The following is a 19,026-nucleotide window of genomic DNA, read 5'->3' on the forward strand; positions in this document are numbered from 1 at the left end:
GGGAGGTTATATATGAATGTTTGTGTATGTGTGTTTGTATTTATATGTGTGTGTGTGTGTGTGTGTGAGAGAGAGAGAGAGAGAGAGAGAGAGAAGATAAGTCTGGTAAGCATGCTGGGCTTCCAAACTGTGCAGGGCAAAGGGTTGTTGGTGGCTTCTTCTGGAAGAACCGAAAGAATGAAATATCTGCATATAAGCTTTCCCTGATGTAACAGGTCCTCCCTCCCGGTGAACACAACCCTTCCACAAACAGACTGCTGACCTTCCTGCTCTCTACATCCCTGACCTCATAGAGGAACTCAGGTCAGCCAGCCTTTGATTGGAAATTAGAGCACTGGACAATTAATGTGGAGAGTGAGAGCCAGTCTCCTGCTGAGATCTTGGGTTCCGCACCCACCCTAAATAATGCATTAGATGGCATGGGTGACACCTATCAGTCGTGCCACTGAACACGTCACATCAGAAAACAGGTGGTGTGGAAAATCAGTTTTGCCACAGCAGGTGTTGTGTCAGGAGGTGAGAGAGGGCCTCCTGGAATTCCTAACCATGACTTTCACAGTCACTGAGCCTTTCCACCCTTTACTTCATATGTGACCATCTCTTCTCCAGGTATTGCGAGTATCTAGGAGTTTTTACACAAGTGAAAATAAACGTATCATTTCCTGTCTCTCTTCAACATCCCTATATTGTACTTGCTTTTTTAGTCATGGAACAATCCCATGAACCAATCCACAATAAGCTCACCCACCTCGATCCAAACTCCAAACCATATTAGTTACCATAAACCAAACTATACAAATGATATGATATAATTGCTTGAGAGCATAATCAATATGCACTAAGGAAACTGAAGATCTACACATAAGGGTTTCTTTTGTGAAATGAAAAATTCATGTTTTTCAAAATGGAGTAGCAGTGCAATACTGAGAGTATGTCTGTTGTTAGGCAATTTGTATTACTGGGTTTTTGAGGAAATGCACAGCAGACTACATGCTACATGCTGAGTGCAGATCTCAGCACACAATTAAAAAACATCAGCCCTATCCTCAACACAAACACTATGTGAAGACAAATCATGCTCTGTTGTTAATTTAATTTAAACAAAATAACAACACAAACCAAAAAAATCAGGGCCACTGAATCATATCTACAGTTGATTCAGTACACTGTTCCACTGTTGTTCTGTTCCACTCTATCAGAACCTGACCACAGAATTAAAAAAAAAAAAGCAGACCTGCAGAAGCAGAAATCTATTTCATGCAGTACCAAGAGTGTTAAACGGACTGAGACCACTGGACATAGGGTGTGGGAATGGGAGCGGCACAGCTACTTTGGGACAGCCCTCTTTTTGCCCTCTGCCTGACCTCTCTACCTGTAACCCTATCTTCCCTAACCCCTCCTGATCCATGACACGCGTCTCCCTCTCCTTCTGTCTGCCTTGGCGCCTGGAGACTCATCTATAATTCCTGATGAGTGTAATGCCATCTCTGCTTCATAATTATGTGATATTCCTCACCTCCAGACCAGCCAATGGGGGCAGAGGCTCTCTGTCTTAATGAGGGGCAGCAGAGTTCAGGACACAGAAAGGGGGGGGGGGGGTGTTGGGGGGATGAGTGAAAAGAAAGGGGAAAAGAAAAAGGGAAATTAGGAGAAAACACGGAAGGAGAGGGAGCGCAGAGAAAAGGGGAAAAGAACAGAACGAGTGTGTCTGTATATATGTATATATGTATAGATATATATAGCAAGAGAGAGAGAGAGAGTGAATGAGAAAGAAAGAGAGAGAGTAGTACAGGGATGAGAAGGGAAACTAAAGGCAGGCCACCATAACACATTAAAGATTATTAAAGCTTGATCATGATAAATCATGATAAATAAATTTTGCTAACGTTTTAATAGGTTTGACTTTTTTAGTTGTATAATGTGACACTCTCTCTTAATGCACACATCTAATAGTGCATGCTTTACATGCACTCAGTAAGGTGAGACCACAGTCTAAACTGAATATTACATTAGCAGCTACAGAGGCAGTCACCATAACAAAAGGTGGAGAGTCATTAAAAAACATGCTCAAGTATAAATCGCTCATTAAGAAATGCATCAATGCCCAAGACACAGGACAAGCATGACCAGGGTAAACCATGTTTCTAAAATTCCATATTTTTTCACCCTTGATTTTTCAGATTCCTATTGAGCTGTGTGCATTGCAGTCATGATAATCCTTTTGGCATATGAATAAGTAAATAACAACATTTTTCCAGTCATTTAATCTCCAAGCTGGGCAATTAGGAAGTCTCAAGTTTGTGGAGATTTTTTTGCTGTCCTTATTATTGTTATAGAAATGTCAAGCTCTTATTTAGCTGTGGAATGAATAATAAATGAGGTGTAATTACTGTCCTGAATGAGATGACAGGCTGGCTGGGGTCAGTGGTAGAGGATAGAGGGATACTTCTCTCTCTGTCGTCGCACTTTAATTAGATCTTGTAATTAGTTTCACTGATGGATCTGGGAGGGCCGAGAGGCTCCTGGTGGCTGCTCCAGAGGTGAGACAACTTTTTTAGCCGCCCTCTACAGCGTTCATTAGCGTGCTGGCTGTTGGTGCAGCTTTTTAAAAGGAGCCAAAGGGGAGTGCAGCCTGGCTAACCCAGTCTGCGTTTCACACTGACCCAAACTGCACCAATACAAGAGGAGAGAAGAGCAAGAAGGAGGACAGAAATTGAGGCAAGAGGGGAGGAGAGGTGAGCAAGGGACTGGAGCTGAAAAGAGATGACGAGAGCAGTGGAAAGGAAGGGAGGAGGAAGTAGGGTTGAACAGAGAGAGGAGGGGAGGAGAGGAGCAGAGATGAGAGAGCAAAAGAGAGAAAAAGGAATAAAAGAGCAAGAGAACAGGAGATTCCATAATCATCATCCACAGACAATAATGAACATCATGTCACAGTGAAGAAGTGACACGATCACCCAATCACACACACACACACACACACACACACACACACACAGACCAGGGGCCACACTAGGGAGTTACTGAATTATGGGGCTCAGTAAGGGATATTACCGGGTATAGAGCAGAAGATACTCAAAACAGTGGTTGTAGGGAACTGTAAGAGGTTATACTTCCATACTTCCGTGACAACATACCTTTACTGACCATACAGTGCCACCTTACCATGCTGATGATACATTTCAACAGGGACTCCACACTTCCAAAGGCACAAAGGTGGTGGTAGCACTGCTATCCCAAGGGATGCTAGGTATCTGAACCCAGACCCACACCACACAAAGCCTGCTTACCTGTAGCTAAGAATCTGAATGACTCAATGACAATTTGGTGTCATTGTGAATGCTGAAAACAGGCCAAGGATGTTTGTAAGGTGTCTTGTATTTAATGGTATATCAGAGGATGAGGTAAAGCTGATAAACAGAGGGCAGAAAATGGTGCAGGTCGAACAGATCCCAATAAACAGATATACAAACAATGGCCAGATATTGAAAAACTCCCCTTTCTCTATTTCCTCTCCTTCTCTCTCCTTCAATCTGTTGGCCAGGCTACACCAGACATCTCTCCCTAATCAGCAGGCTCGCCGCACACAGACTGGTTACCATAGTGATGTGCTGGCTGGTCGGCATGGCAACTGTTCTGAGGTCCACTATTAAAATGATGAGAGAGAAGGGAGGGGAAAGAGACAGAGACACAGGCTTGCCCTGCGACACACACACACACACACACACACACACACACACACACACACGACCCAAGAGGGTGGGGGGGGGGGGTGTAGGGGGGATGGGAGAGCAAGAGGGGGAAATAGGAGAAAGGGATGGACACACATCAAAGGAGAGAGGGGGAAACAAAATAATAAGACAGGGAGGAATGGAAGGTGGGGCATTGTATCTGAGCCTTCTGATACACTGTGTTGCAACAATACCATTAATCTAATGCATGACGTAATTTACATTTATGGCTTGCACATAAATTCATATACATGAAAAATGTATGTGCAGTCCTTTCTAATCTGGAAAAAGGACCATAAACTAATAAGATCTACTAAGATTATCACTACCAATGCATCTCAGTCATACGTAACATAAGATATAATAGAATTGTTAAATGTATGACATTTTATGGATTCATGTCCTGGTATGATTGTCAGAACTTGCAAACAGGCTTGTGCCTTTTAACTGTGAAATCAGTGTATGTTACAGTGACTTGGATTCTATGACTTGGATATTACCAAGATTAGTAATTGTACTGCATTCCTGTGCTCTTAAAACTCGGTGCTTCTGCGATATAGTGCTACATTCTTACACGTAAACCTGGTAAACAATGTTTCCAAAAAGAAAAGTTGCTCACTAGCACACTGTTCACAAGCATTTTGCATGAGTTTAAACAGAGTATGAAAGTGCATCATTCTCTTAATGAAATTAAGGGAGTAAAAACACATATGCAGGCGCATGGCTGTGAAATATGGCCTCCAGAAAGGCTCACTGGTCAGGCAAAGTACTCCTCTGACCTGGACTGACTCCCAGGACACTGGCTCAGGATAAGTAGAGTCTGATTTCTGCAGGGTCAGGTTGAAGATCCTGATCATCATAGCCATAAGAGAGGATTACAGCAATTAACTAATTAGAGATCCCTGAACCAACAGTGCTTCTTGGTTGGGCCTTGTAATTAATGGGAATGCACATATTACTTCACCTTCAGTAATATTTTTTTTTCTACTCATTTATGATAACGGTACATCGTGGTAATGGGATATCAACTCACTTATTATCAAATACGAAAAGATGTGCATCTGCTGCAAATTATGAATGAGCTTTATGTTTTACCAATTGCCTGGGCACTCCTCATACACACAATCCAAGGTTATACATCCATCAATCTCCTTTCACAGCACTACTACCATTGACATTAACATTATCAAATATCTTTATTGTGAAGCTTAGCATATGAAAATTTAAGAATTTGCCCCCATACTAGTATCATACAATTTCTCTCAGTCATTGTTATTAGTAATGATAGTAATGGTGCTCAATAATAATAATTAATAATAATTTCAAAGCAGCAGAGAGATTATATAAACAGGTGAAGACATGTCTGTGAAAAAGCCCTCCTTTCAAGTTCTGTCCTGGTGCTTAATGGTGATGACAAATGAAGTCTGTATGGAAAGTGGCCCACATCATCACACCAGGAAACTTTGGAATACAGCAGTTTTAAGCCCTGACCACTCATTTGATTTTACCTTATTGATTTTATCTTGCTTGAATGAATTAACTGTCAATCCATGGGATTGTCAGACCTATTCAATCATTGGTTACGGTGGTATACGCAGTGTCAGTGGCATCCATGTGAGAGACATATCCCTCGCACTGCCACACCTCTCATACACCAGGGCTACAGAGTGACCTGCCTCACTGTGCCACTGCAAGTGTACCTACAATAATATCTTTTGTGAGACGTTGAGGCCTGTGATTAGTATTGATCAGCCCATTATGGTGAATTAGTCTCCAATTGGATTTCCCTAAGTTTAAAGCTAAGATCATTGCCTCACAAGCAACAGGACCTAAACTGAGACATGCAGCAATGTATTGAGCTGACACACAGTGGAACATTACACTCATGCAGACCTACTTGGGCACACACTAAAATGTGCAAAACAGAGCATTATTTGCCAAATGTAATGTTGAATCCCAACAATGTTTCTGAGAGGAAACTATTCACAAAATCATATATTCACTTCTTTATAAATGTATCAAGTATGAATGTCTTCTTCCTAACAATGCTAAGGGTAGGGGCAAAAATAATCAGTCACAGAGCATGCATATTTGATGGTAGCACAGCGCACAAGATGGGGCACTTTCCAGTGATAAAGGGCATTCCCCAAACTCAGACAGGTGCATGCTGAGGAAGGCTGTTGATGCTTTGCCTCTGTCTGCCCTTCGACTACAGGAGAGTAGCACAGCCAGACCCACACTTGCTGAGCAGTGCTGGGAGGGAATTCCCTTCTCCTCATCAGTGCTGACCTGAGAAGGCCATCCCTAAGGAGACCTGTTATCTCTTGAGCGTTGCTGGAGGAAACTGAAGACAGTGACAGTGATCTCTTTGGTGCACACAGCCTCCCTCGGTCTCCAGCAGGGCTACTACATTCTCCTTGTGCTTTTCATTCCCCAATTAAAAAGGGAAGGATTTATCAGGTCCAGGAATTCCTGCTTTGCACAGCAATCCAACACCCCCTTGCACCATGATATCAGTCTTAATTTAGACCTCAGCTCTAAGCATTAAATGATAATCAATTTTGTAAGTTTAGCAAATAGTTAATTACTGCACATTGCTGATTGATCCGGATATCTGGCAGACTGTGCTGAACAATTTATGTCTTTCATCTGCGATTAAAAAGGACAAAGGAGAAAAAGAAAAAAATTGAAAAGAATGAAAAAGAGGGGTAAAAAGGGACTCAGGAATGTAGGATGTAAAAATGGTCTAACAAAAGAAGAGGAATTTGGTTGGAGATGGTTAATAATGAGAAATGGATTTTGAGAGGTTTCAAAGAGCAGTATAAGTTTGTGGACAGTTTAATCCAGTGATAGCTGATACAGACTGTCCCACAGTAGGAAAGGGGAGTGCATTTATACTTGTGAATTTAAAACATTATCAACATTATAATAATGTAAAAAGACACAAACTCTCATACACAGTAACACACACACTCCACTGACAAAAAGCTAAGTGGGAGTACATTTTATGAGTGTGTGATGCATAGTGTTTGTTTATTCTTTTTGTTTTAACAATCAAGAGCAGTAACTGCAAAGCAAGTCTGAATCTAGTTTAAAAAACAATGCTTCCCCAGACTGCCAAAAATCAAAAACAAGGTGAATCATACAAATAAAAGCACCATTTCCAAAGATCTTCTATGAAGGATGGTATTAACAAAGACGTTGTTGTCATCTGAAAAGCCATTGCAAGAATTTTGCATGAAAGGCCTGGCTTTCTTGTTTCAGTAACATGAGCTGTTATGGAATTAATTACCAGAGAGATGGTCCTTTCAAAGCAATTCTTACATACTCATTGTGAGACATTTTTCTTTTTTTGCTGGGGAGTAAGACACAGGAGAGATCTTGTACTCCTCAGACAAGCAAGGACTTTCTCAAAAGCAGAATTATTCCATGCTGACAGAATCAAAACTCTGGGCTACCAAACCATTAATTTTCCTTCTGCATTGATTAATCCAATTCATTCAAATCTTAAAACACACACACACACACACACACAAGCACACACACACACACACACACACACACACACACACACTGCCTATACCTTCCACAAGAAAAATGTAGAGCAACAAATAAAGATCAAAGGCAAACAGGGATTAAAAAATAAAGCATAAATGATTGCCTTTCAGAGTGATTTACCATGGAGCCCATTTCAGAAAATGGACTGACAGTGTTCAAAGCTGAGACCAGTGAATCTGGAAGTTGCACATGTCTGAAATGACAAAACCCTAATGATTAAAGACCTCTGGAATACTCCTCTAATCCAAATCTAGAAGAGCTGTTTAACAGACCTCCAAAAAGAAGACACAGAGACCTGATCACCAGAATGTGTTCAGTAGGTCAGTAGCAGCAGCTGGCTGCAACAGAAGCAGGATGTTCTGCTTCACTGGTCTAACCCTTGCTACAGCCATACTCTTTTCGCCTATTCAGAAACCAAACTTCAACTCTAACAGCCCAGAAAAGCTCCTAATTATAAAATGCCCTTGTGTTGTCTTTTTTGCCTCTACAGCTTCAGCCTGATTGCTGAGTATAATATAAGCAATCAGCCGCAGAGTACTGAGGATTGAGGGCTGAGAAAAAATACTAAATACGGCAAAAATAAACCAAGGGGACTCCAGCACTGCAATTACAGCCCCTACAACAGAGCTCCTGGTGCAACACTTGAAGGCTACAGTGATTTCCGACAGAAAAGGTTATTAGTTTTTATTGGAGGAAATAGGTGCTCCGCGGCTTTAAATGACACAGTAATGTGCAGAGGTTGGAGGGCGCTCTGCTGACCCCCAGCTCCCCTGGGTCCCATTGCGCAGCCTGTGGGTCGACGCAGCAGATCCCCCCCCCCCCCCCCCCCCCCCCCGACCCCCTTCGCTCCTACGGTTCAAGCCTGACCCGGGTCACTGCACCACTCTCTGGCCTTGAACTCAACCTGCATACCCCTCCCCCAAAGCATTCTGTCTCTCTATACTGCCACACCTCCATGTTCTTTCTCATCCACCCTCACTTATACACCTTGCCTTTAGCTATTTCCACCTCTGTTATTTTCCTTCAACTCCCCTCCCCCCAAATATTTAGTACTACTAATTTTAAATAAGATGATTCATTAAAATAGCAGCATACTTCAGAAATAAAGCAAAGACTTAAAAAAGTTGTTTTTTTTTCCTTTTGGATGTTTTTAGCACTGACAGTAGGGGGGGACTGAATTCTATTGGGAAATTTGTGGTTGTGTGTCCCTTTCTCTACAAACTGTTATCGGTCTGATGCAAAAATTCCATTCTTTTAGGCAGGAAAGATCTGGCAGTAGATTCCTCTGGCCTACATAGCCACACATGTGAAAATATTTTCTTTCAGAGAATCTCACTGTGTATTTGCTCTGCGCCATGTAATGACTGTTCCTGTACTACACTGCATGCGTGCTCACGGACAGTACCCTCTTTGCAAATGTAGAGCCCACGGAAAAGGAGGAGCCCTTATTTGCCTTTGTGCTGTGCTGCCGGCCTGTGTACTTTCTGTGTGTGCCTTTGGTTTAGCATGTGTAAGCTATGGTCTGCATGCACCTTATGAAGTGCTTTGTCAGTGCCTACAGTATGTATGTCATGAGCATATATCATTTCCATGCTGCAGAAGCCCTTATTTATGGAACCATACAATTATTTTACCCCAACACATTACATTACTACCCATGCATACAGTTGGATGCACCTTATACATCAGATGAGTGCTTATCTGCACGTTTTTGTGTTAATGCGTGTGTGTACTGACCTAATAACAGGTGTGTGTGTGTGTGTGTGTGTGTGTGTGTGTGTGTGTGTGTGTGTGTGTGTGTGTGTGTGTGTGTGTGCGTGTGTGTGTGCGTGTGTTTGTGTGTGTTGGGTTATATGGTATAGAAGGACAATACACCTGACTACCCACCTGGGCTCCGGGGACCTAAGGGTAATAGGCGGACTATGCCATAGTCCTCATAATTCAAAGAGTGTAACTGCATTTGTTAATGTCTAAATAACATATTTTCTCATTTTCTTTGAAAGTCCACATTTACCACTTGACCTGATTTTGAGTGTATTCCAGTGTATAGAACAGCGCACCCTGCAGCTGCTGGCTGCATTGCAGTTTCATACACATTTTCGATACACACAATGCGAATTTGGCGGGCTTTCTTGTGATTGGCTGGTTTACGCATGTGGGCGGTATCTACAGACAGTCGACTCCAAGGTCCGCCCAGACATAGGCGATTTAAATTTTAAATGTGCAAAGCAGCGGCATGGCCTAATGGATTTACAGGAGGATTAAACGCATACAGGTAAGCATTTATATTTGTAAATATAGCTGCTTTTTGCTTGAGCAAGTGTTTCGTTTTTTAAAGTAACTGTAGGCTAACTTATAAGTAATGTGTTTTTGGTGTAAAATGCAGTTCAGTGCAATTTCAGATGTCTGTTTTGATGAAAATGAAGCCAGGTTAACTTACACTGCATATTTTATCTTAATTGGCCACCGTATGTAAAATCATTTTGGGGCGTATGAACTGGTTTAGCACTATAACTTCCCACTGGTCCCGCTTGGCATTTGGTAGGAGAGCTAACTGTTAGCTGCAGTTGTTTCAGGTTAGCCTGGAGGAGGAGACCATGTGAGGCAGCTAATTAGCAACTCATGTTTGTCTTTCAGAAAAGTGAGGCAGCTAATTAGCAACTCTACCTGCTACCTCTACCTCAATAGCTACCTGCTTTTTATCATACACGAAAAGGCTAGCTACACGGTAGTTGAGCAAGCCACCTTTAATCATAGCCCACTAAAGGCTAGCGAGCTACGTTTTAGCATACATAGACGGGCTAGATATACGGTAGGCTAGCTAGCTAGCTATTTTTTATCATACCCAACAAGCAGGCTAGCTAGGTTCTTTTTTTATCATACATGCTAACACGCCACCAGCCTGTTTCTCTGGTAGAAAGGTGTTGCTACACTTTGCGGGAGGGAAACGTGCAAAATACAGGCATAATTCTCTCAATGTGTTCTTGAAATGTAAACCTGTTTGCCTACCGTTTTGCAAAATTTTAAGGGGGGGCATATTGCTCCGTTTGCATATGTAATGAATTAATTTGTTAATTTGTTAAGCAGTGTTAAATAAAATCTGGCTTCTGTCCAGATATTGGTTGTACATTACTGGATTTCACAGCTGTAGACTTTTGTTTTCTGAGCATGCTTGTCTTACACATGAACATAATAATCCTGACAGTCATCTTTGGTAATTTAAGTTTTTGACAACTGCCAGTGAAACATGCAAAGGCGAAGACGCATTAATCCAAAGGAAGATGCAAAATTTTTTGTTAATACTGGAAGGGACAAAGTGGGACTTGACATCAAATACATCAATGCCTTCAAAGGTAAGTTGAATCTTCTGACTGTTTAATCATGATTAAACTTTAAAATGTGTTACTTTACTTTTTGTCACTTATTTGTTGGTTGTGTATGTACTAGGTCGTGGCATCTTCACCTCTGTTCCATTTGAAAAAGGAGACTTTCTGTTGGAATACAGAGGTGAACTAATAAGCAAGCAAGAATGTGAGAGGAGACAGAGACTTTACCATGACCGCTGTAAGGTGTTCATGTTCGAGTTCCGTTTTAATGGGAAACTCTGGTGGTGCGTATTATATGTCAATGCTTAGTCTAATTAGAATTAAACAACATGTTGCTTTTTGTTTGTTGAACATGCAGAAATTGTTTATAGAAGGTTCTTAAGTCAGGCTAATTTACACTGCCTAAGCATATAAATTGAAAGTAAATTGTTACTTGTGTTTTTGTAGTGTTGATGCAGCAAAAGAGGATGGGTCACTTGGAAGACTTGTAAATGATGACCATATAAAACCTAATGCCAAGATGAAGTACTTTGCTGTGCAAGGGAAGCCCCATCTGTGTTTGTTTGCAGTACGAGACATAAGTCCAGGAGAGGAGATCACCTATAATTATGGTGACTCAGACTGGCCATGGAGATGCAAGGTGGTCAAAATTTTACTTTGTGAAATTGATAGTTCTCATGAAGGAAATGCTCTAACTATAGAAAATTTCATGTACATAAATACTGTAAATTATCCAGCTTTGGTCTGAACATGTTTTTTATAGCATTAAAAACTGTTACATTGTTAATTGTTTTTCACTATATCAACTACACTGCCACATACACATATCAAAGATACTGACTGTATTAGAACATGTATGGTTCTCATGGTCTCATTGGTCTGATGTTTGTTAAAATCTTCAGAAACCTGGAGGAAAGTCTTCAGAGGGGCAGCGTGATGAGGAACCATCTACATCAGAGCCTTCTACGAGTATTCAAAAGCCATCAACAAGTCGGTGGCAAAAAAAGGCCTCTGCAGGTGTATCAACTGGTCTGCTCAAAAGCTTTGATAAGGTAAGTAAAATGTGTTATATGATTTGTATAAAAGGTTTGAAGCTACCTATGGATGGTTGGTGTCAGCAAATTTAACTTTTTCTTCTTAAATTTAATCTTGTATATTTAATCTTTTAATGTTGCTGATATTGTGCACAATTACACAGGGCTGACATTGACAATTTGCTAGTTATTTGTTCCCAGTAAAACCTTTTCAGTCAGGTCCATAGTTTCAATTTTCGTCTCAATATGCCTACATAGAGGTCAAGAAGTGATTTCGTTTTATTTAAACTATATGTTCACATGTAATCAGTTTCTCTCATTTCCTAGTTTTCCACTGGTAATTTTTGTTGGTTGTAATTACCATGACAGGGTTTGACAATTTAAGGTGGAAAAAAAAAGTTTTGATTTTGACATGGTATGAACACAACTATGCTGTCACATACCTGTAGCACAGATACAATGTATATGGTGGGTTGTAGATGGGGACCCTGTTAATTGTACCGTGCCACTACAAGCCATTGACTCGTTCAACTCTTTGGTACTGAGGCTAGCACAATCAAATAGAACTATAGATTAGAATGTCATCATATCATTGTTCATGATACCTTTCACATAATGTTACACAGGGAACATCCTGTCTTCAAGATATTTATGATAATATCATTTTTTTCCCCTTTTGCAGGGTCTTGAGGAAATGCCTCCGAAGGTTTGTGGGGCCACAAATTCCCCATCCACAACCGAAGATATTGAAGAGGTATGTCTTCATAAATCTAGATTTTCATTAAAATCTTGCATTGATTGTCTATATCTTACAAAATTATCCAATGATGTTTAAAGCAAAGTTTTCCTCATGCTTTTTGTCAACAGTAGGATGGTTTCTTTTATTCAGATCTCAAATATCGTGTCTAGTGGTACATTCCCAGTACCTGTCTATTTATTGTGCTTTTCCTCCGTTCTTTATCTGCTACAGATGACGACTGAGAGCAACCAGATCCAGACGGCTGCGAGCGACCCAAATCAGATGAGTCCATTGCTTGGTCCACTCAACAAAATTGTAAAGGTAAATTAAATCCAATGTACTGCTTAATGATGTTACTTGTGGCAAAATATTAAAACTGCCAACATGTTTCATTGGTGCTGTGTTTGTGTGTGTGTGTGCGTGCAGTTGCCTGAGTGTTATATGGTTTATATGGACATTGGTATGTAAGGGCGTTCTCTTAACATGCTTTTCAAAGCTTAAGTCAGTATAATATCTGAGTGTATGTGTGTCGAACAGTGAACCGCCCGAATATGACTTGGGAGGTCCATACAGTTTATAGGGTCCTGTGTCCAGGTGGGGTTGGTGGTGGCATCACTTTGGTTTTTAAGAATACTTGGACCACCTGCATTTGATCTGTATGCTAGTTTAATGTGTATGGTAAGCTGTTTAGTTACATCTCATGAATGGGGACCCAGTCACTAGTAATAAATGGAATTCATGACAAGATCTCATTTAAAATCAATCCTAGCAAATCTAAGAACTCCAAAGGCATGAAGTCACTCAGTGAAAAAGCTTACAGCCACTGCTTCCAGGTAGAGTGTGATCATTCTAGCAAGTGGGTTGGCAGTAAACAATGAAGTAATCAAGTGCTGAATTCATCAGTCGGCATTAACTTAGAAGGGTATAGTTTTCATAGTCTACAGACTGTAGTCATGTGGCCTGTTAAGTGACTGAAGAACAGTTTCAGAGTGGCTTTGTTTCCCACAAAACACTTAGACACGCAGCCGTGATACCTTTCACATAATGTTACACAGGGAACATCCTGTCTTCAAGGTATTTATGATAATATCATTTTTTCCCCTTTTGCAGGGTCTTGAGGAAATGCCTCCGAAGGTTTGTGGGGCCACAAATTCCCCATCCACAACCGAAGATATTGAAGAGGTATGTCTTCATAAATCTAGATTTTCATTAAAATCTTGCATTGATTGTCTATATCTTACAAAATTATCCAATGATGTTTAAAGCAAAGTTTTCTTCATGCTTTTTGTCAACAGTAGGATGGTTTCTTTTATTCAGATCTCAAATATCGTGTCTAGTGGTACATTCCCAGTACCTGTCTATTTATTGTGCTTTTCCTCCGTTCTTTATCTGCTACAGATGACGACTGAGAGCAACCAGATCCAGACGGCTGCGAGCGACCCAAATCAGATGAGTCCATTGCTTGGTCCACTCAACAAAATTGTAAAGGTAAATTAAATCCAATGTACTGCTTAATGATGTTACTTGTGGCAAAATATTAAAACTGCCAACATGTTTCATTGGTGCTGTGTTTGTGTGTGTGTGTGCGTGCAGTTGCCTGAGTGTTATATGGTTTATATGGACATTGGTATGTAAGGGCGTTCTCTTAACATGCTTTTCAAAGCTTAAGTCAGTATAATATCTGAGTGTATGTGTGTCGAACAGTGAACCGCCCGAATATGACTTGGGAGGTCCATACAGTTTATAGGGTCCTGTGTCCAGGTGGGGTTGGTGGTGGCATCACTTTGGTTTTTAAGAATACTTGGACCACCTGCTTTTGATCTGTATGCTAGTTTAATGTGTATGGTAAGCTGTTTAGTTACATCTCATGAATGGGGACCCAGTCACTAGTAATAAATGGAATTCATGGCAAGATCTCATTTAAAATCAATCCTAGCAAATCTAAGAACTCCAAAGGCATGAAGTCACTCAGTGAAAAAGCTTACAGCCACTGCTTCCAGGTAGAGTGTGATCATTCTAGCAAGTGGGTTGGCAGTAAACAATGAAGTAATCAAGTGCTGAATTCATCAGTCGACATTAACTTAGAAGGGTATAGTTTTCATAGTCTACAGACTGTAGTCATGTGGCCTGTTAAGTGACTGAAGAACAGTTTCAGAGTGGCTTTGTTTCCCACAAAACACTTAGACACGCAGCCGTGATACCTTTCACATAATGTTACACAGGGAACATCCTGTCTTCAAGGTATTTATGATAATATCATTTTTTTCCCCTTTTGCAGGGTCTTGAGGAAATGCCTCCGAAGGTTTGTGGGGCCACAAATTCCCCATCCACAACCGAAGATATTGAAGAGGTATGTCTTCATAAATCTAGATTTTCATTAAAATCTTGCATTGATTGTCTATATCTTACAAAATTATCCAGTGATGTTTAAAGCAAAGTTTTCCTCATGCTTTTTGTCAACAGTAGGATGGTTTCTTTTATTCAGATCTCAAATATCGTGTCTAGTGGTACATTCCCAGTACCTGTCTATTTATTGTGCTTTTCCTCCGTTCTTTATCTGCTACAGATGACGACTGAGAGCAACCAGATCCAGACGGCTGCGAGCGACCCAAATCAGATGAGTCCATTGCTTGGTCCACTCAACAAAATTGTAAAGGTAAATTAAATCCAATGTACTGCTTAATGATGTTACTTGTGGCAAAATATTAAAACTGCCAACATGTTTCATTGGTGCTGTGTTTGTGTGTGTGTGTGCGTGCAGTTGCCTGAGTGTTATATGGTTTATATGGACATTGGTATGTAAGGGCGTTCTCTTAACATGCTTTTCAAAGCTTAAGTCAGTATAATATCTGAGTGTATGTGTGTCGAACAGTGAACCGCCCGAATATGACTTGGGAGGTCCATACAGTTTATAGGGTCCTGTGTCCAGGTGGGGTTGGTGGTGGCATCACTTTGGTTTTTAAGAATACTTGGACCACCTGCTTTTGATCTGTATGCTAGTTTAATGTGTATGGTAAGCTGTTTAGTTACATCTCATGAATGGGGACCCAGTCACTAGTAATAAATGGAATTCATGGCAAGATCTCATTTAAAATCAATCCTAGCAAATCTAAGAACTCCAAAGGCATGAAGTCACTCAGTGAAAAAGCTTACAGCCACTGCTTCCAGGTAGAGTGTGATCATTCTAGCAAGTGGGTTGGCAGTAAACAATGAAGTAATCAAGTGCTGAATTCATCAGTCGACATTAACTTAGAAGGGTATAGTTTTCATAGTCTACAGACTGTAGTCATGTGGCCTGTTAAGTGACTGAAGAACAGTTTCAGAGTGGCTTTGTTTCCCACAAAACACTTAGACACGCAGCCGTGATACCTTTCACATAATGTTACACAGGGAACATCCTGTCTTCAAGGTATTTATGATAATATCATTTTTTTCCCCTTTTGCAGGGTCTTGAGGAAATGCCTCCGAAGGTTTGTGGGGCCACAAATTCCCCATCCTCAACCGAAGATATTGAAGAGGTATGTCTTCATAAATCTAGATTTTCATTAAAATCTTGCATTGATTGTCTATATCTTACAAAATTATCCAGTGATGTTTAAAGCAAAGTTTTCCTCATGCTTTTTGTCAACAGTAGGATGGTTTCTTTTATTCAGATCTCAAATATCGTGTCTAGTGGTACATTCCCAGTACCTGTCTATTTATTGTGCTTTTCCTCCGTTCTTTATCTGCTACAGATGACGACTGAGAGCAACCAGATCCAGACGGCTGCGAGCGACCCAAATCAGATGAGTCCATTGCTTGGTCCACTCAACAAAATTGTAAAGGTAAATTAAATCCAATGTACTGCTTAATGATGTTACTTGTGGCAAAATATTAAAACTGCCAACATGTTTCATTGGTGCTGTGTTTGTGTGTGTGTGTGCGTGCAGTTGCCTGAGTGTTATATGGTTTATATGGACATTGGTATGTAAGGGCGTTCTCTTAACATGCTTTTCAAAGCTTAAGTCAGTATAATATCTGAGTGTATGTGTGTCGAACAGTGAACCGCCCGAATATGACTTGGGAGGTCCATACAGTTTATAGGGTCCTGTGTCCAGGTGGGGTTGGTGGTGGCATCACTTTGGTTTTTAAGAATACTTGGACCACCTGCTTTTGATCTGTATGCTAGTTTAATGTGTATGGTAAGCTGTTTAGTTACATCTCATGAATGGGGACCCAGTCACTAGTAATAAATGGAATTCATGACAAGATCTCATTTAAAATCAATCCTAGCAAATCTAAGAACTCCAAAGGCATGAAGTCACTCAGTGAAAAAGCTTACAGCCACTGCTTCCAGGTAGAGTGTGATCATTCTAGCAGTGGACAATAAAATTATGACCTCCAGTTAGGTGGTGAGTGATAATTGTAGTTTTTAGGAATAATTGTATTCATTTCTATAGCTTAATAAAGACAACTTTTCAAGTGTTTCAGGTCTTTTATCATTTCTGTTCAACTGTTTTACACATGTAGGCCTAAAACATATGTAGACATTTCAGTCATGGTTTAGTTTTTTTGGATTTTGTAGGAATAAACAATAGATTAAAACCATGAATCGCCCCCAGCCTTGAAAAAAAAAAAAAAAAAAAATTAGATTCTCTTTTTTGCCCATATCACCCGGCCCCACCCCAGTAATCTAAACCATTTACAGTATTTGGGAATGAAAACTCCGCAAAATGATTCGAATTATTTGCACACTGTCTGGTTTCATCTTGACCTGCTGCATTGTGTCTGTTTAAAATGGTATGCCATTCATGATTGCAGCACTTTGCAAAGTACAATAGGTGAGCATTCATAAGTAGAACCTAGTATCTTTAATCCTGACTCCTGTTTTTCAGACTTTTGCAATGAGCGTAATTATTTTTTTCCATCTCCCAATCTCCAGAATACTGGAAGACATTCTTCAGAGAACTTAAGCTGACTTGCCACACTAGAAAAGTTTTTTGTTTTTTCTGGTTTAAACAACATCTAAAAGGAAACCGACCAATAGGCACAGAACACTGTGATAATTTTTAACATGTTTTCTCTTGTTCTCTATTTTAGATGACCACTGAGAATAACCAGAATCAGTTCACCAGTCCAAGTCAAATGGATCCAGTTGTCAACAGTGAAAAGGTAAATTGAATGTCACACTGATATTGGATTTAAATGGATTTGCTCTCAGGACCGAGTAGATATCAACATGTAAATGTGAAATATCTTGCTGCTCAAACTGTCTGGCACAAATAAATGTTACAATTAAAGTTTTGCCAACAGTGTCAAAAACATAGCCTGGTGTGCACAACAGCATCCTCCTTGGACAAGTGCGTTCAGTGTTTGGGACCTGTATCCTCCTTCAAGTGGCTTGGCTATCGATGCAGAGGTGAGATATTTGGTGAATTGGTACAGAGTGTGTCAAAGGGCAGTAGGTGGATATAAGTGTTGTACTCTAATGTATGATTAACCATTCTATAAAAAAAACACCTATGAAAAATGATCCTTGGTACACAGCATAGGCTGTTATACCAACTAACTTTCAGAGTTTTACGATGAGTAAAAAGGTGTTATGATGAACTTGAACACTGCTATCTCGCCTTGCCAGTGGGAGATTTATTGCAGTGTGGCATATGGTTCAGACTACTTAAAGATGTTTCATTTTGCCTTATTGACACCGACACTGTCATGTGTGAGGTTGTCCTGAATCCACCTTTGTATTCCACTTGGATGGGCAAAAATGAAAATCAATTAAGTATCTCTTAAATGGTGAAAAATTTTTGCTTTTTTATGTATTCCAGATCAGTCCAGTGCAATGACAGTAGAACAACTTAAATAGACCCGCAGTGTTAGCATTAACATACTCAAAATGTGTTACAGTTTGTTCAGGGGTCTGGCATAAATCCTGCCTCAGACGAATTACAAATGATGACCTCCAAGACCCATCACGGGTGAGTATCCGCTTAAGGTTTGTTGAACTTGAACTGTCTATAAGTCTCCATCACCACGTAAAATAATTTGCTTTCTCATCATTTCAGGAGCAACAGTTTTCTAAATTTTCTGGAGATGAACAGCTGTCAGATCAGGACAGCATTCCACATTCAGAACTGGACCACATATCAGATGATGATGATGATGATTCCGACAAGGAATATGTACCCGACTCAGAGTCTCAAGATGATGATGATGGTTCAGATGCAAGCATGCCCTTTATGCCGAGTCAGTCAAAAGCTTCACAGATTCAAGAAAATCCAGTAATACCTGATGATGGAACATCTTATGGGTCAAACACAAGCATCCCAGTTGTGCCCAGCACATCAAAAGGTTGGCCACCTCTTGAAGATCACATGGTTCCCAATGCTGCGAACACATCTGATTCAGTGAATTCTATGAAAGACTCAAAGGAAAATCCAGAGGATGAAGCTGAGCTTCATGAAAAAGACTTAACACAACTGACTAAAAAAAATTACTGTTATATTTGTGGTAAGCCACAAAGCAAAATTACCCGTCACTTGAAAACACACAAGACACATGCTGAAGTTGTACATGCTTTTTCCCTCCCTGAGCACTCAAAAGAGCGCAAGACATTATTAGAGAAAATGAGGAATAAGGGAAATTTTAGACATAACACT

General features: G+C 40.4%; 1 protein-coding gene across 1 annotated transcript in view; it reads left to right on the forward strand.

Annotated features, from left to right (window-relative positions):
- The window catches only part of LOC118782303, a 104,528-nt gene extending 86,315 nt beyond the window's left edge, over positions 1-18,213 (forward strand). Inside the window, exons 2-11 of the mRNA XM_036535609.1 lie at positions 12,329-12,400; positions 12,617-12,706; positions 13,496-13,567; positions 13,784-13,873; positions 14,664-14,735; positions 14,952-15,041; positions 15,832-15,903; positions 16,120-16,209; positions 17,465-17,536; positions 18,196-18,213. Of these exons, the coding sequence (XP_036391502.1) occupies positions 12,329-12,400; positions 12,617-12,706; positions 13,496-13,567; positions 13,784-13,873; positions 14,664-14,735; positions 14,952-15,041; positions 15,832-15,903; positions 16,120-16,209; positions 17,465-17,536; positions 18,196-18,213 (738 nt within the window). The remainder of the gene's footprint in view (positions 1-12,328; positions 12,401-12,616; positions 12,707-13,495; positions 13,568-13,783; positions 13,874-14,663; positions 14,736-14,951; positions 15,042-15,831; positions 15,904-16,119; positions 16,210-17,464; positions 17,537-18,195) is intronic.
- The last annotated feature ends 813 nt before the right edge of the window (positions 18,214-19,026 follow it).

This window comes from Megalops cyprinoides, chromosome 8 (assembly GCF_013368585.1).
Source record: "Megalops cyprinoides isolate fMegCyp1 chromosome 8, fMegCyp1.pri, whole genome shotgun sequence".
Lineage (NCBI taxonomy): Eukaryota > Metazoa > Chordata > Actinopteri > Elopiformes > Megalopidae > Megalops > Megalops cyprinoides.